General features: G+C 50.8%; 2 protein-coding genes across 6 annotated transcripts in view; one reads left to right on the top strand and one right to left on the bottom strand.

Moving 5' to 3' along the window:
• The window catches only part of LOC139750403 (retinol dehydrogenase 12-like), a 367894-nt gene that overhangs the window by 230278 nt on the left and 110587 nt on the right, over window positions 1–27029 (bottom strand). The gene's annotated exons all lie outside the window — the stretch shown is intronic.
• Window positions 1–27029, top strand: part of LOC139750399 (uncharacterized) — a 109050-nt gene that overhangs the window by 30461 nt on the left and 51560 nt on the right. For all 5 annotated transcript variants that reach the window (XM_071665148.1, XM_071665144.1, XM_071665145.1 and 2 more), the window contains 3 exons: window positions 5372–5614; window positions 9886–11334; window positions 24406–27029. The exon at window positions 24406–27029 is cut by the window's right edge and continues 73 nt beyond it. In XM_071665148.1, coding sequence (XP_071521249.1) covers window positions 5372–5614; window positions 9886–11334; window positions 24406–27029 — 4316 coding nt within the window. The remainder of the gene's footprint in view (window positions 1–5371; window positions 5615–9885; window positions 11335–24405) is intronic.

Raw genomic sequence — 27029 nt, 5'->3', positions numbered from 1 at the left:
TTCTGAATTTACGAAGGAAGTTGTATTGAGACGAGATGCAGATCGAGTGAGAGAAGAAGGAGCAAACTTGAAGGATGTGGAGGAATGGTGTGTTGAGTCGTTTGGGTATTAATGTATTTGGTTATTTGCGGAAGAGAGGAAATTGTTGTTAAAAAGGAGATAAAAGTGTAGGAGACAGGACAGAACCTTGAGGGAGAACGCAGTTAATAGAGAAAGGTGGAGAGGCTGATCCATCAACAACCACGGAGACAAATCGGCCAGACAGGAACCTAGATACGATGGAGCACAGTTAGCGAGGGAAACCAAAAGAGGGAAGCTTAGAGATAAGATCCCGATGCCTACACTTAGGATATGTCAAGGGTAACTACACATGACTCCCCAAAATCTTTCAGGGATGATAACCTTAGACATTAATAAGATAAGAAGGAATATCACCAGTGGATCACGGCTTACGGAAGCCATAACCTTTCCTCCCACACTCACTCTACCTGCAGGAGTCGTCATGGCAAGCAACACCTGTCCTCCCACACTCACCACACGCACTCTACCTGAAGGGTATCACCACGGCTAGCAACACCTGTCCTCCCACACGCACTCTACCACAAGGCATCATCACTGCTAGCAACACCTGTCTTCCTATACGCACTCTACCCGGCAGGTGTCTTCACGACAGACAACACCTGTCCTCCCACGCTCATCTCACGCACTCAATTTTAGTTGTGACGCACATGTCTGCCTCCGTTGTTTATATAACGTGGGAGTCACCAGGACATTCCTTGGCTGACGGCCCTGGCCCGCGGCTCGTACATAACCTAACATAACGGTCGACTGCAGCCTCCCACCTCCTGACGCTGTAACACTGCCTCCTGCTGCAGCCTCCCACCTCCTGACGCTGTAACACTGCCTCCTGCTGCAGCCTCCCGCCTCCTGACGCTGTAACATTGCCTCCCGCTGCAGCCTCTCGCCTCCTGACGCTTTAACACTGCCTCCCGCCTCCTGACGCTTTAATACTGCCTCCCGCCTCCTGACGCTGTAACACTGCCCCCTGCTGCAGCCTCCCGCCTCCTGACGCTGTAACACTGCCTCCCGCCTCCTGACGCTGTAACACTGCCCCCTGCTGCAGCCTCCCGCCTCCTGACGCTGTAACACTGCCCCCTGCTGCAGCTTCCCGCCTCCTGACGCTGTAACACTGCCCCCTGCTGCAGCCTCCCGCCTCCTGACGCTGTAACACTGCCCCCTGCTGCAGCCTCCCGCTTCCTGACGCTGTAACACTGCCCCCTGCTGCAGCCTCCCGCCTCCTGACGCTGTAACACTGCCTCCCGCCTCCTGACGCTGTAACACTGCCCCCTGCTGCAGCCTCCCGCCTCCTGACGCTGTAACACTGCCTCCTGCTGCAGCCTCCCACCTCCTGACGCTGTAACACTGCCTCCTGCTGCAGCCTCCCACCTCCTGACGCTGTAACACTGCCTCCTGCTGCAGCCTCCCACCTCCTGACGCTGTAACACTGCCTCCCACCTCCTGACGCTGTAACACTACCTCCCGCTGCAGCCTCTCGCCTCCTGACGCTTTAACACTGCCTCCCGCCTCCTGACGCTTTAACACTGCCTCCCGCCTCCTGACGCTGTAACACTGCCCCCTGCTGCAGCCTCCCGCCTCCTGACGCTGTAACACTGCCCCCTGCTGCAGCCTCCCGCCTCCTGACGCTGTAACACTGCCCCCTGCTGCAGCCTCCCACCTCCTGACGCTGTAACACTGCCTCCTGCTGCAGCCTCTGCCCTCTCACCCTTCTGACATTTCCCTTACTTTATCTGCAGCCTCATCCTTCCTCATTTACTCTAAAACTTACCTCATGATACTTCCTCATTCACTGCAAACCTCACCTCATCACTCCTCCTCACTCAATCTGAACCTTACCTCATCATACCTCCTCACTTACTCTGACCCAGCACCTCATCATACCTCCTCACTCACTCTGGCCCAGCACCTCATCATACCTCCTCACTCACTTGGACCCAGCACCTCATCATACCTCCTCACTCACTCTGACCCAGCACCTCAACATACCTCCTCACTCACTCTGACCCAGCACCTCAACATACCTCCTCACTCACTCGGAACCTCACTGTGTTTCATGTACCAACTAATTTCGCTTCAACGACTCGAAATATCTTCTCCACACTCTAAGCACCTCATCTCCCCACGTCCCACTTAACTCGAACATGCCTCTCACTCCACGGCACTTACTTTGTACTCTGTTCGTGCTTCCTCACACTGACCTCCCCAGCCCAGCCTAGTCCACCTCCCACTTCGTCTCGATTCCACACACGACAACCTCATCTCTCGCATTCTACTGCACCTCACGAGAGTCCATCTACCCTGTGACGCTTACAGAGGCCACGGTATATCGACACTTTGGCCCCAAGGAGCACATCGTGGACGCCAGCCACGACCTCTTCTGCAGGAGTGACGCGAGGACCGTGGGCGGGCGGCGCAATCGCGAACGCGGGCGGCGCAATCGCGAACGTGGGCGGCGCAATCGCGAACGTGGTCGGTGCAGTCGCGAACGTGGGCGGCGCAATCGCGAACGTGGGCGGCGCAATCGCGAAAGTGGGCGGCGCAATCGCGAACGTGGGCGGCGCAGTCGCGAACGTGGGCGGCGCAATCGCGAACGTGGGCGGCGTAATCGCGAACGTGGGCGGCGCAATCGCGAACGTGGGCGGCGCAATCGCGAACGTGGGCGGCGCAGTCGCGAACGTGGGCGGCGCAATCGCGAACGTGGGCGGCGCAATCGCGAACGTGGGCGGCGTAATCGCGAACGTGGGCGGCGCAGTCGCGAACGTGGGCGCTCTTGACGAAATGCCCATCAGAGCCAAGATGGAAATCACACAAGTGACGCTAACATATTTTCCTTTTTCTTTTTCCCTCGTTTCCCGTTTCGACGTGTTCCTCCTGCCCTCACAGACTCCGCTGAACACCCTCTCAAGTAGATATTTGTTCTTGTTCTACTTCCATGAGCTTCCCTCCTCTCCAGCACCGTCACTTAGAACACGGTTTCCGCATTTCCCGCCGCTCCTCGGCCTGTGGCGTCCCCAGCAGATGTCTGCCGGCCCACGTTCCCCTTTCCGTGTTCCGTTCCGACGAAGCCATGGCCGCCACCCGTCAACACCCACGTCTCGCCCTCCCACACTTGCCCACCTGGACCTCCAGGCAAACCCGGGGGATGGATTGACTGGCTTGTGCCGGCATCATAGGGGTCAAGACGTGAGCGGTAGCGCAAGGGGATTACGGGGGTCGCACACGGGGCCTGTGTCACACACCCGAGTTCTCTTCCCTCTCATCCTCGACATGCTGGTATCTGAGCCTCCCTCAAGGGTCAGTCTAAGACTCGGCCTTCCAGAGACTCACTGGTAATCTGCCTCCTCTGTGGAGTTCGGCCTGCCTCACTCACACCTCTGCCGCCACACCCACTCTGGTCCTTACTCCTCCTCCTCCTCTCACACACCCCTCCCTCCACACCCATTACCTAACCCTCACTCCACCTTACCCAGCACCGGCTGGTCTCAAGATGCCAGCCAGCTCTGCCAGGACTCATCCTCCTCCAGCCATCCCCGCTAGCTGGCCCTCGTGCCTGGCCATCTTGTGTTGAGGGAGACGCGCCACCCTGCCTGCCACGTACCCACAGTCATGTTTCGAAGTCAATGATTTCTCATTTCAGATTTCACTCAGGAGTTTGGGTGTCTTCGTCACATTCATATACTGCATGTTCACTTTCACCCACTGATTTATGGTATTTTATATATATATATATATATATATATATATATATATATATATATATATATATATATATATATATATATATATATATATATATATTTTTTTTTTTTTTTTTTTTTTTTTTTTATACTTTGTCGCTGTCTCCCGCGTTTGCGAGGTAGCGCAAGGAAACAGACGAAAGAAATGGCCCAACCCCCCCCCCCCCCATACACATGTACATACACACGTCCACACACGCAAATATACATACCTACACAGCTTTCCATGGTTTACCCCAGACGCTTCACATGCCTTGATTCACTCCACTGACAGCACGTCAACCCCTGTATACCACATCGCTCCAATTCACTCTATTCCTTGCCCTCCTTACACCCTCCTGCATGTTCAGGCCCCGATCACACAAAATCTTTTTCACTCCATCTTTCCACCTCCAATTTGGTCTCCCTCTTCTCCTCGTTCCCTCCACCTCCGACACATATATCCTCTTGGTCAATCTTTCCTCACTCATTCTCTCCATGTGACCAAACCATTTCAAAACACCCTCTTCTGCTCTCTCAACCACGCTATATATATATATATATATATATATATATATATATATATATATATATATATATATATATATATATTATCCCTGGGGATAGGGGATTAAGAATACTTCCCACGTATTCCCTGCGTGTCGTAGAAGGCGACTAAAAGGGGAGGGAGCGGGAGGCTGGAAATCCTCCCCTCTCATTTTTTTTTAATTTTCCAAAAGAAGGAACAGAGGGGGGCCAGGTGAGGATATTCCACAAAGGCCCCGTCCTCTGTTCTTAACGCTACCTCGCTAAATGGCGAATAGTTTAAAAGAAAGAAAAGAAAGATATATATATATATATATATATATATATATATATATATATATATATATATATATATATATATATATATACATATTTCTCTTTTTATGTATATATTGTTCATAAAGGATTTTCTTTCAGTGACAGTGATGACATGAGAGAGAGAGAGAGAGAGAGAGAGAGAGAGAGAGAGAGAGAGAGAGAGAGAGAGAGAGAGAGAGAGAGAGAGGCAAAAGTAGAGGGGGGGGGGCAAAAGTAGAAGGGGGACAAAGAGGTGAGAGCAAATGGGGCCAGTCGAGAGTAAAAGGGAAGCAATTATGAGAAAGGGAGTGAGGGAGAGGAGAGTGAAAGGTAAAAGGAAGTTAGGGAGGGAAGGAAGGATGGGAGAGCAGGGAGGGACAGAACAGGGAGAGGTGTGGTGATGTGAGGGAGAGGAAAGTGGAGGGGGACATTTAAGGGTGGAAGGAAAGGGGAGTGGCGGTGAGTGGAGGGGACACTTAAGAGTGGAAGGCAGACAAGGAGAGTGGCAGTGGCGGGGTGTGACAGAGGAGAAGCCTGCCTCTGTGTCGATGGAGAAGACGACCATGTTCTGTAGAGGACGCCCTTGGGAGACGTATAACAAAAGTCTGCCACGCCCTTCCTCCCTACAACTTGTAAGGACACTTCGATGTCCATTTTCTTACCCTTGCAGGTATGACTGCACAGGTGAGTTCGATGGTGTTACTGAGTCTCTTCCTGCTTCTCTCTCCCCCCAGCTGGTGATGGACGTTCGGGAGTTCGTGGGCGGCGACCTGACGGTGCGGACGGCGGGCGGGACGCTCTCGGTGCGGGGGAGGCTGGAGACGGGCGCCGGCAGCGACGCCGACTCCGGCTCCTCCCGCGCCTCCTCCGCGCGCACCCTCCACCGCCGCTTCAACCTGCCGCCCGACGCCGACGGCGAGAAGGTGGAGTCCATGCTCTCCCGGGACGCTGTCCTCACCGTCACCATACCCAAGAGGGTGAGTCGCGCGCCGCCACCAGCAAAAAAAAGACTAACCACTGCGACCAAAGTTTGGTCGCCACTGAACATACGCACCATGCCACTAAGTTCAACCCAGGGGTAAATGATATAATACACTGGCCAGCCAGGAATTAAAACCCCCGGCCAGGGGACCTGGTGGCTAGAGAGAGAGGTATACAGTGGTGGGAGGTTCCTCTTGGCTAAGCCAGAGGGGCTCTGTAAAGTCTACTCATGTGAACCCCTCCAGTATACAAATCCAGGCTTCGAAACCCCAATAACGAAGCTTCATCATCTCTCGACCACTAACACAAGCTCATTTTTGCTCTTTAGATTCACTCTCCTCAAAAGAGTAACTAGGGATTACATTCTTTCTCTCAAACAAGTAATTAAGGATTATATTCTACTTTCAAACATGTAATTAAGGATTATATTTTTCTTTCAAACAAGTAATTAAGGATTATATTTTACTTTCAAACAACGGGTTATATTTTTTTCTATCAAAGAAGTAATTAAGGATTATATTTTACTTTCAAACATGTAATTAAGGATTATATTTTACTTTCAAACAAGTAATTAAGGATTATATTTTACTTTCAAACATGTAATTAAGGATTATATCTTTCTTTCAAACAAGTAATTAAGGATTATATTTTCTTTCAAACAACGGGTTATATTTTTTCTATCAAAGAAGTAGTTAAGGATTATATTTTTCAAACAAGAAATATATTTTCTTTCAAACAACTAAGGATTACACTTTTCTTTCAAACAATTAAAGATTATCTTCTTTCAAACAAGCAATTAAGAATTATATTTTTCTTTCAAACAATCACCATTTTCCATTCAGAACGTAGGGGGACTTAGTTCCCGTTTACCCTCTAACTCCACCATGGATGACTCTAACATTCCTTTACCCTATAATGCTCCTCTTACCAATCCTATGCCTCTTCATGTAATCTCTTTTCGGACTGTCCGAAAAGCGCTTCTTTCTCTGGACACAAGCAAGGCTTATGGTCCTGATGGCATCCATCCCCGTGTACTGAAATGGCGAGCCTCTGAACTTGCACCTGTGCTTGCTCGTCTGTTCCATTTCTGTTTAAAAACCATAACTTTTCCTTCTTCTTGGAAGCTTGCGTTGATACATCCCATCCCTAAGAAGGGTGTGACCGTTCTGACCCCTCTAACTATCGTCCTAATCCTTTGACATCTACCATTTCTAAAGTATCTGAATCCTTCCTCAACTCGCACATCCTCAGGCATCTTGAATCTCACAGTCTTCTCTCTGATCACCAGTATGGCTTCAGTAAGGCGAGGTCCACTGGTGATATTCATTTCCACGTTACTAATGTCTGGCCATCATACCTGAAAGATTTTGTGAGATAATGTTTAAGTGCCGTTGATATATCAAAAGCTTCTGAATATATCTATTATCTCTTTGCTCTCCTTTTGGCTTCCCTTCCTCTCTTTGCTCCTTCATATCTATCTTCTTCTCTGGCCGATCTATCTCCGTGGTTACTGATGGATCAGCCTCTCACCCTCTCCATCTTTCTCCATTAACAGTGGTGTCCCTCAAGGTTATGTCCTGTCTCCTATACTTTTTTCTCCTTTTCAACAACGATTTCCTTTCTTCCACAAATAATCCAATGCACTCATACGGCTGACGACTCTACACTGAATTCCTCCACATCTTTCAATTCTGCTCCTTCTTCTCTCACTCGATCTGCATCTCGTCTCAACACAGCTTCCTTAATAAACTCAGACTTGTACAGGATATCTCAGTGGTTAGTTAAGTTTTGATGCCTCCAAGACCCAGTTTCTACCCATCTCTATCGAAAATTCCTCACAACTTTCGTCTCTCCTTTGACGGTTCTGTAATTCCACCTCTTGACTCAATGAACAGACTTGCTGTAACTGTAACATCCACTCTTTCTTGGAAACCTCATGTTACTGTTTCTGAGAAACTGGGAGTTCTACTTAGATGCTATAATTTCTTTTCTTCCGAAAAGATGCTCCGTTCAAACAAAGAATTGTCCCGTCCTTGACTGGAGCACTGCTCTCACATCTGGGGTGGTTCTAGCTCTGCGTCCTTACTTGACAGAGTTGAGCCGAAAGCGGTCCGACTTATAAACTATCCCAGGCTAACTTCCAAACTTCATCCACTTGCCCTACGCCGCAATGTTGGTTCACTTTCCCCTCTTCTTTAGGTATAACTTTGGTTTTTGCTCCCGAGAGCTGGCTGCTTGTGTGCCCCCACCACTAGTTAGACCACGCAATACTCGGCAAGCTGAAGCGTCACATGATTATTGTGTGGTCGTCTGCAACTCAAAGGGGGGCCGATTTGATAACTGTTTCTTTCCCCACAAGTCGAAGCTTTGGAACTCTTTATCCTCTCGTGTCTTTCCCAATAACTATGAACTGGCTTTTCACTTCCTCCAAAATTCGTAACTACTTTTCCGTGTCTCTTCTTTTTCCCTTTCATAATCCTCTCTATGTTTCAATGAAGGCCCGGCATTGATGTGGACTGTCGTCTGTATGGCAAGTTTTGCTACTAATGTATCGTGCGTTGTGTGGCTATGATGTATGTAGTGTGGCTACCATGGTGTGTGGTGTTGCTACTACTGTATTCTCTGTGTAGTGTGGCCACTATGGTGTACTGTGTGTAATGTAGCCACTATGGTGTACTGTGTGTAGTGTGGCCACTATGGTGCACTGTGTGCAGTGTGGCCACTATGGTGTACTGTGTGTAGTGTGGCCACTATGGTGTACTGCGTGTAGTGTAGCCACTATGGTGTACTGTGTGTAGTGTGGCCACTATGGTGTACCGTATGTAGTGTGGCCACTATGGTGTACTGTGTGTAGTGTGGCCACTATGGTGTACTGTGTGTAGTGTAGCCACTATGGTGTACTGTGTGTAGTGTAGCCACTATGGTGTACTGCGTGTAGTGTGGCCACTATGGTGTACTGTGTGTAATGTAGCCACTATGGTGTACTGTGTGTAGTGTGGCCACTATGGTGCACTGTGTGTAGTGTGGCCACTATGGTGTACTGTGTGTAGTGTGGCCACTATGGTGTACTGCGTGTAGTGTAGCCACTATGGTGTACTGTGTGTAGTGTGGCCACTATGGTGTACCGTATGTAGTGTGGCCACTATGGTGTACTGTGTGTAGTGTGGCCACTATGGTGTACTGTGTGTAGTGTAGCCACTATGGTGTACTGTGTGTAGTGTAGCCACTAAGGTGCACTGTGTGTAGGTGTGGCCACTAAGGTGCAGTGTGTGTAGCGTGGCCACTAGGCGTACTGTGCCTAGTGTGGCCACTAGGCGTACTGTGCCTAGTGTGGCCACGATAGTGTACAGTGCGTAGTGTGGTTTGCTGGTGTACATCACCGCCACCCGGTGTATTCACTAAGTGGTGCATGTTACCAAGGATACATATAGCTATACCAAGGTCACTTATAGCTATACCAAGGACAATTATAGCTATATCAAAGACATAGCTATACCAAGGATACTTAGCTATACCAACAACACTTAGATATACCAAGGACACTTATAGCTATACTAAGGATACTTATAGCTATACCAAGGACACTTATAGCTATATCAAAGACACTTATTGCTATACTAAGGAAACTTGTGACTATACCAAGGACACTTATAGCTATACCAAGGACACTTAGCTATACCAAGGACACTTTAGCTATACCAAGGACACTTAGCTATACCAAGGACACTTGTAGCTATACCATGGACACTTACAACTATACCAAGGACACTTATAGCTATACCAAGAACACTTAGCTATACCATGGACACTTACAACTATACCAAGGACACTTATAGCTATACCAAGGACACTTAGCTATACCAAGGACACTTTAGCTATACCAAGGACACTTAGCTATACCAAGGACACTTATAGCTAGACGTCTTAGGATATAATACAATCATCATAAATCAACATCATTTATTGAGTAGAAATTAAGATATGATTAACCCTCTAAGTAAAACACGACCTATAAGGATTGGCTCAAAGGATATAGGCCACCGTACTGTAAAGTCCTAAGTCCTACTGTCTTGCTCATGGGTCGTAACGCGGTGCTCAAGGCTCGTATATAGTCGTCCCATCTTGCTCAAGGGTCGCTCCATCTTGTTCAAGGGGTCAGGAGGGTAAATGGAGTGTTTATTATCTAATAATGCCCAAAAAAAATTTTCTCTGTAATCATTCTCTTGTGTTCTTGTACACCTGACTAATGCTGTGTTGCCTCGCACAGACGGACGTGCGTGTGATCCCTGTGAGGGTGGAGGGCGATGGCAGCGGCAGGAGCGGCACCAAGAGGCACTCCGCCTCCCAGCCAGACCCAGGTCCCTCCCCCAGCAAGAGGCCGCAGGACCACGCCGCCGACGCCAACACCACACACACCCCGAGAGGAGCAGGGACGAGCGCGAGGAGGCAAGTGTTCGGTTCGGACGACGGTAAACGAGAGGAGAGGAGCCGTGATGATGACAGACACAGAAGAGAGGAGGCGCAGAGAGGCCAAGACAGGACGAGTAAGAGAGGGAGCGACGTTACCGCGAGACGCAGCGGCAACAAAGGCGACGACGACGACGACGTCGGGAGGAAAGGCTACGCAGACGGCTCGGCTCGGCAGGTGGACGAGGACGAAGCTGACGGAGACAAAGAGAATTTCAACGTGAACAGAAGGAGGAGCAGAGACACGTCCGACGAGGACCCCGAGGCCAAAGCCGGCCAGAGGAGTCGCCGAAGGATCTCGAAGTACGAGGAGGCGAAGGAAATCAACATCCCGATCCGCCTCGAGCGCTCGGCCGACCCCAACGCTATCGTCCAGCCCACCAAGGGCGTGGGGACCACACCCCAGAGCGAGGATAACGACGAGCCTTCTCCAGGGATTCGCCAAGGCCCAGACAAAGTCCCTCCGTCACCCACAACCCGGGTTAACGTGGAAAACGGCACGTCGGACGCCTCCGTCAAGGCCGGCGATGCCAAAGCGCCAAAGGAGGCACCCAAAATTCACGTCGTCAGCGAGAAGGAAAACATCAAACCATCGGAGGACGAGAGAGGGTGGACGTACTCGGGTCTGTACCACAACAAATCTCGTCCCGACGCGAAAGAAAAGGAAAGCCACGGGAACAAAACAAAGCCAACAGGAAGTCAAGAGAGCGAACCCATCAAGAAAGTCTCCCCCGGGGTTAGGTCCAGTGCAGAGAAGAGGCAGGTCGTGCCGGAGGTGCGGGTGCCTCCCGGAGGCCCTCTGGCTCCTGCAGCAGACGGCAAGCACGACAACCACCTCGCCCAGAGCAAAGCAGGCCCCAAAGATCGCGTTCAGGGTCGTGGCGGTGGTGATGAGAAGAGAGACGCGAAGGCCAAGAACACAGACGCGGTACGAGATGAGACCGCGGGTCAAAAGGATTATCTCAGAAACACTTCTCAAGAGTCGGGTTCTCCTGAGGGGCGAAGTAAGTCCCCTTTTGGAGGTCGCGAGGTGAAAGTCGAGAAGAAGCAGTCGGACATGGAGGGCGACATGTTCAAGGACTGTTGGCAGAACTTCAGCAGCACCTTGCAGGAGGTGCTGGCACGCCTGCAGGAGTTATCAGCCGAGCTGGGACATGCCAAGCCCCAGACCAAGCCCTCGCCGCCGCCCACGGATGCCCTTAAAGGGTCTGGCCAGCAGACGCCGGGGAGTCAGACGACCAGTTCTCAGGTAAGTGTCCCGTCGCCTCACACGTAAGAATTCAATGGATAAGACATGGGTCAGACGTTTTAGAATATGTCAGTTGTGTGTACGTACAGTCATCGGCAAAAAGTCCTCCGGGCACTTGACTGCGGAGCTGGATCGAACACTCCTTGTCTCGGCAGACACAGACACTGAGAGCTCGGTACAGGCGTGTACCAGGCGTGTACCGGGAATCAGGGCGTGTCCCTGGCCTTACCTGCAACCGTACATGTACAGAGAGCAGCTTCTGCCGGTAAGGTATGAGGTGAACTGGGGTAAAGAAAATAGCTGAATATGCTACCCGACCGAGCCAAAAGCTTCTACAGAACTGATAGCTCTTGGAATTAGTGTAAACAAAGAACGAAAATTACATGTCAATTAACTTTGACGAGGGTTAATGTCTGCCATGGCTGGATATGAGTCAGTAGACGACGAAAATTGTCGTGTGTCTTTGACCTCAACGACATTCTTTGATCATGTCAGTCAGTGTGAGGAGGGGAGGGAGAGAAACCCCTGCCCTTTACTGAGAGCCATTCATCGCGTCCACTTTCTCGCTTGGTGTCCAAAATAAGATATTTTTTCGAAGGAAGGGAAAACAGAATGTACTCGGCGAATTATAAGGGCAAACACTTCGTTTCCACTTCAAACATGGGTTGTAAAATAACACACAGTTCACTGACATGGGAAGGGATGTGTGGCATATGGTATGCATCCCTCGCTCTCTCTAACACCTTCGTCATCATACAGGGGAACGACTTCACCCCAGGCGGCAAAGATCTGCTGAATGAATTCCTCCATAATATCCATCTACCATCTGGTCATCCATCTTGAGGGGCTGGTCGCTAAAATGGGGACCTCGCTCATGTGAGGATACATATATATATATCTATCTTTCTTTCATACTATTCGCCATTTCCCGCGTCAGCGAGGTAGCGTTAAGAACAGAGGACTGGGCCTCTGAGGAAACATCCTCACCCGGCCCCCTTCTCTGTTCCTTCCTTTGGAAAATTAAAAAAAAAAAAAAAACAAGAGAGGGGAGGATTTCAGCCACCCGCTCCCTTCCCTTTTAGTCGCCTTCTACGACACGCAGGGAATACGTGGGAAGTATTCTTTCTCCCCTATCCCCCTATTGTTGTCTTTTCCTAGCGCTACCTCGCACACATGAGGGGGAGGGGGATGTTATTCCATGTGTGGCGAGGTGGCGATGGGAATGAATAAGGGCAGTGTGAATTGTGTGCATGGGTATATATGTATGTGTCTGTGTGTGTACATATATGTGTACATTGAGATGTATGGGTATGTATATTTGCGTGTGTAGACGTGTATGTATATCCATGTGCATGGAGGTGGGTTGGGCCATTTCTTTCGTCTGTTTCCTTGCGCTACCTCGCAAACGCGGGAGACAGCGACAAAGCAAATTAAATAAATAAATAAATGAATATAGTGCCATTATACAAAGGCAAAGGGGATAAGAGTGAGTGCTCAAATTACAGAGGTATAAGTTTGTTGAGTATTCCTGGTAAATTATATGGGAGGGTATTGATTGAGAAGGTGAAGGCATGTACAGAGCATCAGACTGGGGAAGAGCAGTGTGGTTTCAGAACTGGTAGAGGATGTGTGGATCAGGTGTTTGCTTTGAAGAATGTATGTGAGAAATACTTAGAAAAGCAAATAGATTTGTATGTAGCATTTATGGATCTGGAGAAGGCATATGATAGAGTTGACAGAGATGCTCTGTGGAAGGCATTAAGAATATATGGTGTGGGAGGCAAGATGTTAGAAGCAGTGAAAAGTTTTTATCGAGGATGTAAGGCATGTGTACGTGTAGGAAGAGAGGAAAGTGATTGGTTCTCAGTGAATGTAGGTTTGCGGCAGGGGTGTGTGATGTCTCCATGGTTGTTTAATTTGTTTATGGATGGGGTTGTTAGGGAGGTGAATGCAAGAGTTTTGGAAAGAGGGGCAAGTATGAAGTCTGTTGGGGATGAGAGAGCTTGGGAAGTGAGTCAGTTGTTCGCTGATGATACAGCGCTGGTGGCTGATTCATGTGAGAAACTGCAGAAGCTGGTGACTGAGTTTGGTAAAGTGTGTGAAAGAAGAAAGTTAAGAGTAAATGTGAATAAGAGCAAGGTTATTAGGTACAGTAGGGTTGAGGGTCAAGTCAACTGGGAGGTAAGTTTGAATGGAGAAAAACTGGAGGAAGTAAAGTGTTTTAGATATCTGGGAGTGGATCTGGCAGCGTATGGAACCATGGAAGCGGAAGTGGATCATAGGGTGGGGGAGGGGGCAAAAATTGTGGGAGCCTTTAAGAATGTATGGAAGTCGAGAACATTATCTCGGAAAGCAAAAATGGGTATGTTTGAAGGAATAGTGGTTCCAACAATGTTGTATGGTTGCGAGGCGTGGGCTATGGATAGAGTTGTGCGCAGGAGGATGGATGTGCTGGAAATGAGATGTTTGAGGACAATGTGTGGTGTGAGTTGGTTTGATCGAGTAAGTAACGTAAGGGTAAGAGAGATGTGTGGAAATAAAAAGAGCGTGGTTGAGAGAGCAGAAGAGGGTGTTTTGAAATGGTTTGGGAACATGGAGAGAATGAGTGAGGAAAGATTGACAAAGAGGATATATGTGTCGGAGGTGGAGGGAACGAGGAGAAGTGGGAGACCAAATTGGAGGTGGAAAGATGGAGTGAAAAAGATTTTGTGTGATTGGGGCCTGAACATGCAGGAGGGTGAAAGGAGGGCAAGGAATAGAGTGAATTGGATCGATTTGGTATACCGGGGTTGACGTGCTGTCAGTGGATTGAATCAAGGCATGTGAAGCGTCTGGGGTAAACCATGGAAGGCTGTGTAGGTATGTATATTTGCGTGTGTGGACGTGTGTATGTACATGTGTATGGGGGGGGTTGGGCCATTTCTTTCGTTTGTTTCCTTGCGCTACCTCGCAAACGCGGGAGACAGCGACAAAGTATAAAAAAAAAAAAAAAAAATATATATATATATATATATATATATATATATATATATATATATATATATATATATATATATATATATATAGCGTTAATGAGATGGCCATGATTAAGGCCTTAGTTAACTAAGTCTGTGCCTTCTAAGCTAACACAGAAAAAATAAAAGATACAACTGGTGCCCAACACTGGACTGTGCCTCGCAAGTCTGTTCACCGCACGTAAAGAGAGGCACAGAGATTCGGACTTGAGAGGGTATACACAGAGAGGAGCAACTCATATGGTACAGAGATTAAGCGGAATGGGCTACAGTGAGAGGCTGATGACTTGCTATACTCTCAGCTTAGAAATTGACCACGGAGTCGGTCTGTGGCTATCACTCCCAAGTCGCTACGTCGCCTTACATACCTTTCCTCACCTCTGGCATAAGAGGAGATGTCGTTCGCAGAGACACCGAGCTTAAATGAAGGCTCCGTCCCTACTTGTGATTCCTATGCTCTTAGCCTAGAAGGAAATTGACCACCTGAGATGGTCTGGAGCCAAGAGCAGCATTCAAAGTTTTTTTTTCTTTTTTAATTCGTATGGACGACACTGACAGTGAAGCAGTGCTACAGTAATCAGAGGCTTGGCTGGAAGATGAATTAGGATGTTATGAACAATTGGTTGAGCGTCATGATGGTGGATGGTGTAAATACATTTGACCACGGGACAACTGTGAATGTTGGCAGATGAGGGAAAGTGGGTAGAGATGATGAGTTATCTTGTTTGCAGGGAAAAGGTGGAAACGCTACCTTTTAAAGAAGTGTCACGTAAAGCATTCCAAAGTTTAGCGGTGTAAGGAAAGAAACAAAAGTTTTAACGAAAGTTTGAAGAGGTTACTTGATAACGTAGACAGTTCAGTTGGACAGGGGGGGGGAAATATAACCGTATTATGGAGGCATTAACAACGTCTGTCACGATGCATTGGAGGCATTAAACATGCTTCCCCGCACACAGAGAACAACGTCTGGCACGATGAATGTGTACTGGTGCCTCGGGGAAGAAGATGAATTGGATGCAGTGGCTCAGTATGACCACGAGTGTCAATCAACGAAAGAAGTCAATTATACGTACATCTTTTCACACACACACACACACACACCCGCCTTTGGAGGGGTTAAAATGATCATTCCCATTAACTTTACTGTATACTGTGTACAGCTCATAGGTAGGGAGATAGGGTCATAGGTAGGGCGGGAGATAGGGTCATAGGTAGGGCGGGAGGTAGGATCATAGGTAGGGCGGGAGGTAGGGTCATAGGTAGGGCGGGAGATAGGATCATAGGTAGGACGGGAGGTAGGGTCATAGGTAGGGCGAGAGGTAGGGTCATAGGCAGGGCGAGAGGTAGGGTCATAGGTAGGGCGGGAGATAGGGTCATAGGTAGGGCGGGAGGTAGGGTCATAGGTAGGGCGACAGGTAGGGTCATAGGTAGGGCGGGAGATACGGTCATAGGTAGGGCGGGAGATAGGGTCATAGGTAAGGCGGGAGGTAGGGTCATAGGTAGGGCGGGAGGTAGGGTCATAGGTAGGGCGAGATGTACGGTCATAGGTAGGGAGATAGGGGCATAGCTAGGGCGAGAGGTAGGGTCATAGGTAGGGCGGGAGATAGGATCATAGGTAGGGCGGGAGGTAGGGTCATAGGTAGGGCGGGAGATAGGATCATAGGTAGGGCGAGATGTAGGGTCATAGGTAAGGCGGGAGATAGGGTCATAGGTAGGGCAGGAGGTAGGGTCATAGGTAGGGCGGGAGACAGGGTCAGAGGTAGGGCGGGAGGTAGGGTCATAGGTAGGGCGGGAGATAGGGTCATACGTAGCGCGGGAGATAGGGTCCTAGGTAGGGCGGGAGGTAGGGTCATAGCGATGCCCCTTCCCTTCTCTTGGATTACGCTACGTCTATGTCTGCCATTCCCCCGCCCTGCCTGCCTGCTGCTGCTAGGCTCCCTTAATTAAGGGGGGAACTTTAATCACCTGCCGTTAAACTCTCATTACCAGCCCTCTGTGCCACCTGGGCCGAGGCACTCACACTAGCGCCTCATACTCACACTAGCGCCTCATACTCACACTAGTGCCTCATACTCACACTAGCGCCTCATACTCACACTAGCACCTCATACTCACACCAGCGCCTCATACTCACACTAGCGCCTCATACACTAGTGCCTCATACTCACACTAGCGCCTCATACTCACACTAGCGCCTCATACTCACACTAGCGCCTCATACTCACACTAGCGCCTGATACTCACACTAGTGCCTGATACTCACACTAGCGCCTCATACTCACACTAGCACCTCATACTCACACCAGCGCCTCATACTCACACTAGCGCCTCATACTCACACTAGTGCCTCATACTCACACTAGTGCCTCATACTCACACTAGCGCCTCATACTCAAACTAGCGCCTCATACTCACACTAGCGCCTCATACTCACACTAGCGCCTCATACTCACACTAGCGCCTCATACTCACACTAGCGCCTCATACTCACACTAGTGCCTCATACTCACTCTAGCGCCTCATACTCACGCTAGCGCCTCATACTCACACTAGCGCCTCATACTCACACTGGCGCCTCATACTCACACTAGCGCCTCATACTCACACTAGTGCCTCATACTCAAACTAGCGCCTCATACTCACACTAGCACCTCATACTCACACCAGCGCCTCATACTCACACTAGCGCCTCATACTCACACTAGTGCCTCATACTCAAACTAGCGCCTCATACTCACACTAGCGCCTCATACTCACACTAGCGCCTCATACTCACACTCGCGCCTCATACTCCGATCTGGCCTGAACGCGCCTGGTGGACATTTTTCAGAGTGTGGTTCACCACCTCATATCTCGTTGCAGTGGCTTTCTAGGGGCAGTACTTTGCCCTCCTCCGCGAGGTGATAGTCACACCCCGGTCCATGTCCCCAACGTTTCAACATGAGCGGTTTATACACGATCACAAGGTCTCTTCTCACCAAGTATTCGAATACCCGTAATGCCGTTCCGAAGCGCTCCGAAAGCCTCTTCGTAAACAACGTACATGAATTCTCGTTCAGCTTCTCACGCTCGTTTAGCATCATGAACAACGTACATAAATTCTCGTTTAGCTTCTCACGCTCGTTTAGCATCATGAACAACGTACATAAATTCTCGTTTAGCTTCTCACGCTCGTTTAGCATCATGAACAATGTACATAAATTCTCGTTTAGCTTCTCACGCTCGTTCAGCATCATGAACAACGTACATAAATTCTCGTTTAGCTTCTCACGCTCGTTCAGCATCATGAACAATGTACATAAATTCTCGTTTAGCTTCTCACGCTCGTTTAGCATCATGAACAACGTACATAAATTCTCGTTTAGCTTCTCACGCTCGTTTAGCATCATGAACAATGTACATAAATTCTCGTTTAGCTTCTCACGCTCGTTCAGCATCATCCGCAAACACCCTCAGGTTACGATCCAAGTCTCTCTGGTGTATCATGAATATGGAGCAGGAACGGAAATGGCCCCGTGAGTTAGAAAAAAAAAAGAGATACGTCTGCCATGTTTTCCACCATTTCCTCCCATTCATATCATTCTCGATCCACCAATACAGCCTTCCTCTTACGCCTACCTGGAAATCCATTTAGCGTAGACAATCCTAAAACACAGACCCTTCCATTTATCTTTTAACAAATCTTCGAGGATAGTGTTATTTCCGTCAATCAAGTCCAGGTAAACTATAACGGACAGCCTCTTCCATCTATACCTTACTCTCCCTACATTCGTTCGCGGCGATGTATTCAATTCTGTATATATTCCCCAATATAGTTAACAGATCGTGTTTTATCATAGTAACCCATGTACACTGCCACGTTTTCTCTGTGCTCTTAAGGGAGTAAAGAAAACTGATCTCATTTCCTCCCTTGGCACACGTCGTCCTCCCGGTTCGCTTTTAAGTATCTAAAATGGCTTGTAAAATGTTCCCTGCTCAATCCCAGAGTACGAAGAGCGAGATGCCTTCATTGCCAGACGCCTTTGCAAATCCAGATTTTCATTTAATGGCAATGAGAGAGTAAAGAAACGTCGAGTTAAACGCCATATACGTAGTGTGTGTATGGGGTTCTTCAGAAAGTATGGGGTTCTTCAGAAATTTTCTTTGACTCCTAAATTGGGTGTTTCTAAATTTTCTATTGGTGGTTATATTCTGACGATGACGGACTCAATGACCCCCAACAGTTGCTAGGCCTATACCCTAACTAATTAACCAACTAATGAGTTACACATTTTACGGAAAGAAAATTGTTGTTTTTCAATTTTACACACAGTACCATAAGGCGATTCTGTTTTAACGTTTTCTAAGTTGCTAGAGAAAGAAAATGAAGTAAATGGAAGAAAACGATCACAATATATGATTATGACACAATTATCTAGATTTTGAAGTTATTTTCTCCAAAGCCAATAGACAGACTTCACATACATCGGTGACCTTAAAATGACCATTTCCGTTTCGTCCTAAAATCATTCCTTGCAAAGATATGTCGTGAAATATATTCATTTATCTGTGAAACGTTTGCTGACTGGGGTAGATGAAATGGTTATAAATAGTTTGTGACGCTTATCAGTCCCCAGCGAACAGCCTTAGACGCAGAAGATGTGAGGCGTGGAAGCCTCTCAGATCAACGTTGTTCAAATCGGGCCTGGGTTCGATCCCCTGCGCGGGCAGGCGGCCCACAGCTCACCCAGGTGTTCATCCTTCCTCCAGTCGGTGTATAATTGGATTGTAACCTCGGTTACAATCTACAGCCACCACTACCACAACCCTACCACAACAACCACCAGCACAACCACCACTATAACCATCTCCTAACCAGTACCATTACCGTAGTCAAATCCACAGCCACAACCACAATCCTCACCGCAATTACCTTCATCACAACCACCACTATAACTGTCCCATAACCAGTACCAGTACCGTACTCACGTCCACAGCCACAACCACAACCCTGGTCACAACAACCACCATCATAACCACCACTATAACCATCCCATAACCACTACCAGTACCGTACTCACGTCCACAACCACAACCTTCACCACAACAACCACCATCACAACCACCACTATAGCCATCCTATAACCACTACCAGTACCGTACTCACGTCCACAACCACAATCCTCACTGCATTTACCACCATCACAACCACCACTATAACCATCTCCTAACCAGTACCAGTACCGTATTCACGTCCACAGCCACAACCACAACAACCACCATCACAACCACCACTATAACCGTCTCCTAACCAGTACCAGTACCGTATTCACGTCCACAGCCACAACCACAATCCTCATCGCATTTACCACCATCACAACCACCACTATAACCATCCTATAACCACTACCAGTACCGTATTCACGTCCACAGCCACAACCACAACAACCACCATCACAACCACCACTATAACCATCCCATAACGAGAACCAGTACCGTACTCACGTCCACAGCCACAACCACAACAACCACCACTATAGCCATCCTATAACCAGTACCAGTGCCGTACTCACGTCCACAACCACAACCCTGACCATCACAACCAGCACTATAACCCTCGCCATACAACGACTACAATGCAGGAGGTGGTTCGCTCCCCGCCTGGAGCGAACCGGTAGACACACACACACACCTTAACAGCAGATGACCTGTTATGGTCTATGACGAGGTCATCTGCTGGAGGAGAGTACATGTAACGGAGGAAGGGTGGGTGAAGGGCGGTCCCGAGGTCCTGGATGCAGAGGGCTCCGGCCCCCAACCACTCCCTCCGCCACAATCAGCCGGCCAGAGGAGAACCACTGTGGGAACGCCATGTATTCCGGAGATGCAGGGGGTGTAGGGTATACGTCCAAAGAAATTCCATAGGGAAGGATGACATTGGAAAAAAAAAAAATCGACCCAAATTCCCTTTTCTTAACCGGATACGGATCATACCTTGCTCTAAAACAGGTTCGGTCCCTGATGCGTGATATCGATAAAGCATTTGATTGTCCTGGGGCGTGTATACGTCCAAAGAAATTCCATAGGGAAGGATGACATTGGAAAAAAAAAAAAGCCGATCCCCATTCCCTTTTCTTAACCGGATACGGATCATACCTTGCTCTGAGACAGGTTCGGTCCCTGATGCGTGATATCGATAGAGCATTTGATTGTCCTGGGGGTGTAGGGTATACGTCCAAAGAAATTCCATAGGGAAGGATGACATTGGAAAAAAAAAATCGACCCAAATTCCCTTTTCTTAACCGGATACGGATCATACCGTTTGCTCTAAGACAGGTTCGGTCCTCGATGAGTGATATCGATAAAGCATTTAATATTGTCCGGACACCAAGCGTACAGATGATCACCTTAAATATCTAGAGGTAGTGTAGTGAGGCAGTGAGGTAGAGGTTGTGAGGTGTGTGTGTGTTATGGGGTCGGCTTGGGATACAGGGCAGCCGAAATCCCAGCCCTGTACCCAGTCTTTGCCCTCTGGACTATACACACTGACTATAGACCTGTAAGCCTCTGTAACGGAGCGATGCTGTAACAGTTTATGTAACTGATCATCTCGCCAGTAGGGGTGTGGTGGTCTGAGAGAGAGAGACCCCCCTGTGGCCTGTTTTAGACCCTTTGCGCTACCGCCCACAGGAGGAGCATGGGGTGGTGTGTGTGGGTGGGTGTGCACGGTAAACAAACTGCTGATAGTGGCACAGATCGAGGGTATGACCGAGTAAGGAGGTGTGTGACACAGCAGGGATGACCGTGGCACAGAGGTAAACGGATCAGGGACGTGACCCAGCGCTGTGACAAGTAAGGACCAGAAATAGAAAATGGGAGGAGAGTGGGTGTAGAGAAGGGGGGGGGGGGGGGGGTGCGAGATGTTGCCTTGGTTATCCACGAGGAAAACGGTACGTGTGTGTGTGTGTGTGTGTGTGTGTGTGTGTGTGTGTGTGTGTGTGTGTGTGTGTGTGTGTGTGTGTTTAAGTGTATCAGGAGGTATAAGTGTAAGTATAGTGGATGTGTAGCGCCTGACGGGTCGGGTGGTGAAGCAGTGTGACAGGTGACATTGCTTGCTAGCGGGGAGGGTGTACCGTGTGTAGGGGAGGGGTGTATTGTGTGTGTGTGTGTGTGTGTGTGTGTGTGTGTGTGTGTGTGTGTGTGTGTGTGTGTGTGTGTGTGTGTGGAATATACCGTGTGAAGGGAGTTTACCGTGTGTGTGAAGGGGAAGTACCCTATGTGGGGAGTGTACCGTGCTGGGAGGATATACCGTGTGAGTGAGGAGGGGAGGATATACCGTCTGTAGGGGGACGTCACGTGTGTGTGGGAGAATGTACCATGTGTGGGAGGATATACCGTGTAAGGGAGGGAGGATATACCGTGTGTAGGGGGACGTCACGTGTGTGTGGGAGAATATACCATGGGTGGGAGGGTATACCGTGTAAGGGAGGGAGGATATACCGTGTGTAGGAGGACGTCACGTGTGTGTGGGAGAATATACCATGTGTGGGAGAATATACCGTGTATGGGAGGGAGGATATACCGTGTGTAGGGGGACGTCACGTGTGTGTGGGAGAATATACCATGTGTGGGAGGATATACCGTGTATGGGAGGGAGGATATACCGTGTGCGAACGTATGCACCTTGTGTACTGGAGAGGTGGGATACACGGTGTGTTTGGGTGGGTGATGGCGGGCGGGGAGAGGGGCACGCTTCGCACGGGGCGAAAGAGACCAAGTCTCGTCGAGGTGCGGGGCGAGACCCCAGCCAGGATGAGGGGGCGAGATAGAGGACGTGGGTGGTGTCGTGGAGCGGGGGGAGGTGTTTGTGTACCTCTGGGGAGGTCGTCTGGTTCACCCCGGGGGTTGGTTCCCACACCATCTCTGCCCCCGTAGAAGGAGTTGTGGGGGTCTGTGTGAGGCGTCGTCTAACTACAAGGACGATATTTCCGCTTCAGGAGGCCATTCTCGCTCTTAAGGACCTCCTGGTCAGTGAGATTCTCATGTACAGGTGATGGGAGCCAGTACACACAACACCCGTGCATTACGTACTGATCCCAGTACATATACAGGTGATGGCTGCCGGCACACACAGCACCCGTGCGTTGCGTACTGATCCCAGTACATGTACAGGTGATGGCTGCCAGTACACACAGACACCGGTGCGTTGTGTACTGATCCCAGTACATGTACAGGTGATGGCTGCCAGTACACACAGAACCCGTGCATTACGTACTGATCCTAGTACATATACAGGTGATGGGAGCCAGTACACACAGCACCCGTGCATTACGTATTGATCCCAGTACATATACAGATGATGGCTGCCGGCACACACAGCACCCGTGCGTTGTGTACTGATCCCAGTACATGTACAGGTGATGGCTGCCAGTACACACAACACCGGTGCGTTACGTACTGATCCCAGTACATATACAGGTGATGGCTGCCAGTACACACAGCACCCGTGCGTTGTGTACTGATCCCAGTACATATACAGGTGATGGGAGCCAGTACACACAGCACCGTGCGTTATGTACTGATCCCAGTACATATACAGGTGATGGGAGCCAGTACACACAGCATCGGTGCATTATGTACTGATCCCAGTACACAGGTTCCCCCACCAGGTGAAGACGGGGCCTCGCGCTGCAGTGTTCCCATTATCACCTGGCGTAGGGTTGGCGTTGCTTGGGTGGTGGTTGGTGGCGGTGAGGGGCGTCACGGGCCCCGTCATCCAGGCCCACTCACGCTAAAATTACACCCAGCCTGCCACCCTCTACGGATGTCATAGCCACCCGTCCACCCGCCCGCGTGCCACAGTGGTGCGGGGCGTCTGCTGGAACCGCCCGCCCTCCCCTGTCGAACATCACACCCTCCCTGCTCCTCCTCCCACTCGGCCCTCAAGCGACGGGGCACAGGGTCAGGTCTTACACGAGGTTTGTACCCTCGTGCTCTCAAGGGTCTGTAAGGTCGTGCTCAAGGATCAGTAAGGTCGTGCTCAAGGGTCCGTAAGGTCGTGCTCAAGGATCAGTAAGGTCGTGCTCAAGGATCGGTAAGGCCGTGCTCAAGGATCAGTAAAGTCGTGCTCAAGCGTCAGGTTATCGTGCTCAAAGGATTGTACCGTCGTGCTCAAAGGATTGTACCGTCGTGGCTCAAAGGACTGTACCGTCGTGGTCAAAAGACTGTACCGTCGTGGTCAAAAGACTGTACCGTCGTGGTCTAAGGATTGTACCGTCGTGCTTAAAGGTCTGTACCGTCGTGGTCAAAGGACTGTACCGTCGTGGTCTGAGGACTGTACCGTCGTGGTCAAAGGACTGTACCGTCGTGGTCAAAAGACTGTACCGTCGTGGTCAAAGGATTGTACCGTCGTGGTCAAAGGACTGCACCGTGGTAGTTATGGTGCAGACCATCACAAAACGATTCACATAGCAATCTATAGGGTAATCCATTACCCCCGGCACTGTAAGGTAATCATCACTACCCCGGCACTGTAAGGTAATCATCAATACCCCCGGCACTGTAAGGTAATCATCACTACCCCAGGCACTGTAAGGTAATCATCACTACCCCCGGCAAGCTGCTGCGTCACATGATTACTGAGTGGTCGTCTGCAAGTCAAGAGTGGGCCGATTTGATAACTGTTTCTTTCCCTACACCTCGTAGCTTTGGAACTCTCTACCCTCTCACGTCTTTCCTGGTAACTATGACCTGGAACTTTTAAAGAGACGTTTTTCACTTCCTCTAAAGTCCATAAATATCTTACCTTGTCTCTTGCTCTTATCTTTAACCTCTTTACATTACAATCAAGGTCCGGCCTTGATGTGGACTTTTGGCCGTGACTGTAGCCTCCAACGTAATGAAAAAGAAAGTGCTCAAAGGGTCTGAGTTGACTACGGACCTTCTAATATCGTTGTTATTCATACTGTCGCCACTGTCTCTGCCTCTCTCACGTCTCTCTATATCTCCTTCTACAGGTGCCGTGCCGTCGCCACTGTGTCTCCATATCTCTCACTTATCTCTGTGTCTCCTTCCACAGGTGTCGTGCCAGGAATCGCCAGAGGAGGAGGTAAACAAGTCCCAGAGACCCGTGTCCTTTGAAGGCAGCGAGTGGCTGGCAGGGAAGACAGGCACGTCTGCTGGCGTGGGAGGGGCGCCACCTACGACCTCGTCCCCCGTATATGCAGACGAGAGGTCAGCCACAAGGTCAGAGCCGAGTAGCAGGGGCCCCAAATACGCCAGTACACATCAAGACGTTCCTGCCAGACGGAAAAACAACGAAAACACAGGTTCCGCTGGGCTCAGGCCGCGGACGCAACAGGTGACCGAGTCAAGCGTACCGGAAAAGGTGCGTGGGGTGCCACTGCAGCAGGGTGGTGCTGGGGGCGGTGGCGGCGGCGGGGCCCGGGCCAGGGATAACGCCAGGCCGGTCAGTCTCGTCCTGCCCGATAGAGCACAGGACGACACCGTTGGCCCACCTAAACCCATGAGCCTCGTCCAGAAACGCAGCTCCGACGGCCTGACGAGTCAGACAGCGAACCCTCAAAGCAATGGCGCAGCGGTTGTCCCCAGGCCCCGTCCTCGCCCCACCAGCCTGGACGTCTCGCACGAAGGGCCCCTCTTGAAAAACCTAAGGAAAAGCAGCCCTGTAGATGCCCTTAAGGACAAATTTCTGAGTGAAATGACCCCTACAAGTGAATCTTCAAGTGGTACAGATGTGCACTACATTCCTGTGGAGGTGGAGGCGAAGAAGACCGTACCCACAAGAGGTGTTGCGGCCGAGGACGCGTCCTCCCGCGGAGCCCGCAAGGCTCCTGGGGTGCCACTTCACGAGCGTCGGGGTAAAGGCGTTGACAACCTTGTGATAGCGGGCGATGACGAGTGTAGTACCGATTCCAGTGAGGTGAGTACGAGTGCTAGTGAGAGCCAGAGTGTTGCGACGTCGAGTAGCGGTAGTGGCGGCAGCGAGAGTGGCGTCGACGAGGAGCCCCAGTGGCCCGTGCCCAGTCGGACCAGCCAGCTGGAAAAGAAGCCCGCAGCTGGCAACTCGCGTGCGCTGAATCCCGTCCCTGACCCGCTCCAGCAGCACTCTTCCAGTGGAGGTGGCGACGCTGACTCACGCGTCCAGCAGCTTCATGGTATCGGCAGCGGCACCGGCACGGGCGGGTCTTGCACACAGCCCAGCCCACTCCTACCGTCCGCCTCGTCGTCCGACTCCGACACGGACGTTGATGAGATCATCAGTCAGGCCGAACGGGTCATCGAAGAGACGAGGAGACTGTCGGCCACGACCGCTAACGACCTGCCCGCCGAGAATGACCTGGGCCGAGACAAGGCCGCTCGAGTCAAGAGAGAGGTGGTGAGGGACGCCACCAAACCCGCGGGATTCAACTTGGCACCGAACATCGAGGCCCGCACCTCGCCCGAGTCGAACTTCGTCCAGGTCCACGACGATGAGGAGGACTCCGAGGACGAGACAGAGAGTCAAAGTGAGGAAGGAGAGGTGATAGTCGAGGGCTGCCTCTCCATCCCACTCCCCACCGCTCGCCCACGCCAACCCCGCCACACGCCTCCTGCCCACTACACGCCCTCCAGTACTGCCCCAGCACGTGCTCCTCCACCGCCCACTACTAACGACTCTCTGCTCATTGAGGCTGTCGACGATACCGATGACGTCACCGAGTGTGATGAGGTGCGGCCAACAATAGTAACGAGTCCAGAAATACAGAGTAGTGACGTCATGGGTTGCGCGCGAGAGAGCGGGCGAGGCGGCCGCTCCGAGGCCCCCCCGTCCCCCAGGGAGGCGCGACCACGCACCCTCACACACGAGGCCCAGCCCACCCCAACACCGCGCCGCCCCTCCAGCCGCGAGAGAATGGGCGGCCTCTTCTCCAGGGGGCGCACTGAGGACTCCAGCAGCAGCAGCAGCCATCCCTCTCCCGCCACCAGCAGTAGCGGCAAGCCTGCTCCTCCCTCGCCACAGACGCCCTCCACGCCCACGCGCACTCCCAAGCTTCGCGAGCGGTCGTGCACGCCACAGGACGAGCCTCCGCCGTACGTCAGACAAAAGGCCGAGCCGACCAAACGCTACAGTGGATTCAGTCATGTGCAGTCCGATAATGTGCGGAAAATGCGCGACGTGTGGAGCACGAAGCAGGAGAGCCCACCGCTGCGCCAGCAGCAACAGCAGCAGCAGCAGCAGGCACGTCGTGGGGCGCGGGTACCGACCACCCCGCCTCCCTCACCCAGGCGGGTCCCGCCCGACTCGCCCTCCTCGTCCTTCTCGAGAGTGACGCCCACGCGCGAGACTCCCTCCGCCTCGCCCACCAGGACCAATAACTTCTACAACTCCACCTTCAGCAGCAGGAGTAGGAGTAGCTCCTCCCCGCGGCGCGGCAGCACCTCGGAGAGCACGGAGGGCGTGGCGCCTTCCGCCAGGGACGGTAGCCGTAACACCTCTGCCTCTGCCAAATCCACTCGACCACTGGCAGACAATAATAGTCCGGCCGGGTCGCCAGGCCCCAGGCCCTCGGCTGCGAGGAAAGCCTCGCGCACCCAGAGGGCCTCCCCCACACGCAGGGCCGCCCCGGACCGCCATACCCCCACGTCTGCCACGCCGCCCGAGCCGCCGCCAGCCTCGCCCTTCCACCACAAATTATTCCG

This window comes from Panulirus ornatus, chromosome 9 (genome assembly GCF_036320965.1).
Source record: "Panulirus ornatus isolate Po-2019 chromosome 9, ASM3632096v1, whole genome shotgun sequence".
Taxonomy (NCBI): Eukaryota; Metazoa; Arthropoda; class Malacostraca; order Decapoda; family Palinuridae; genus Panulirus; species Panulirus ornatus.
The sequence above is the reverse complement of the archived record's forward strand: the minus strand, read 5'-3'. Positions and strand labels throughout refer to the sequence as shown.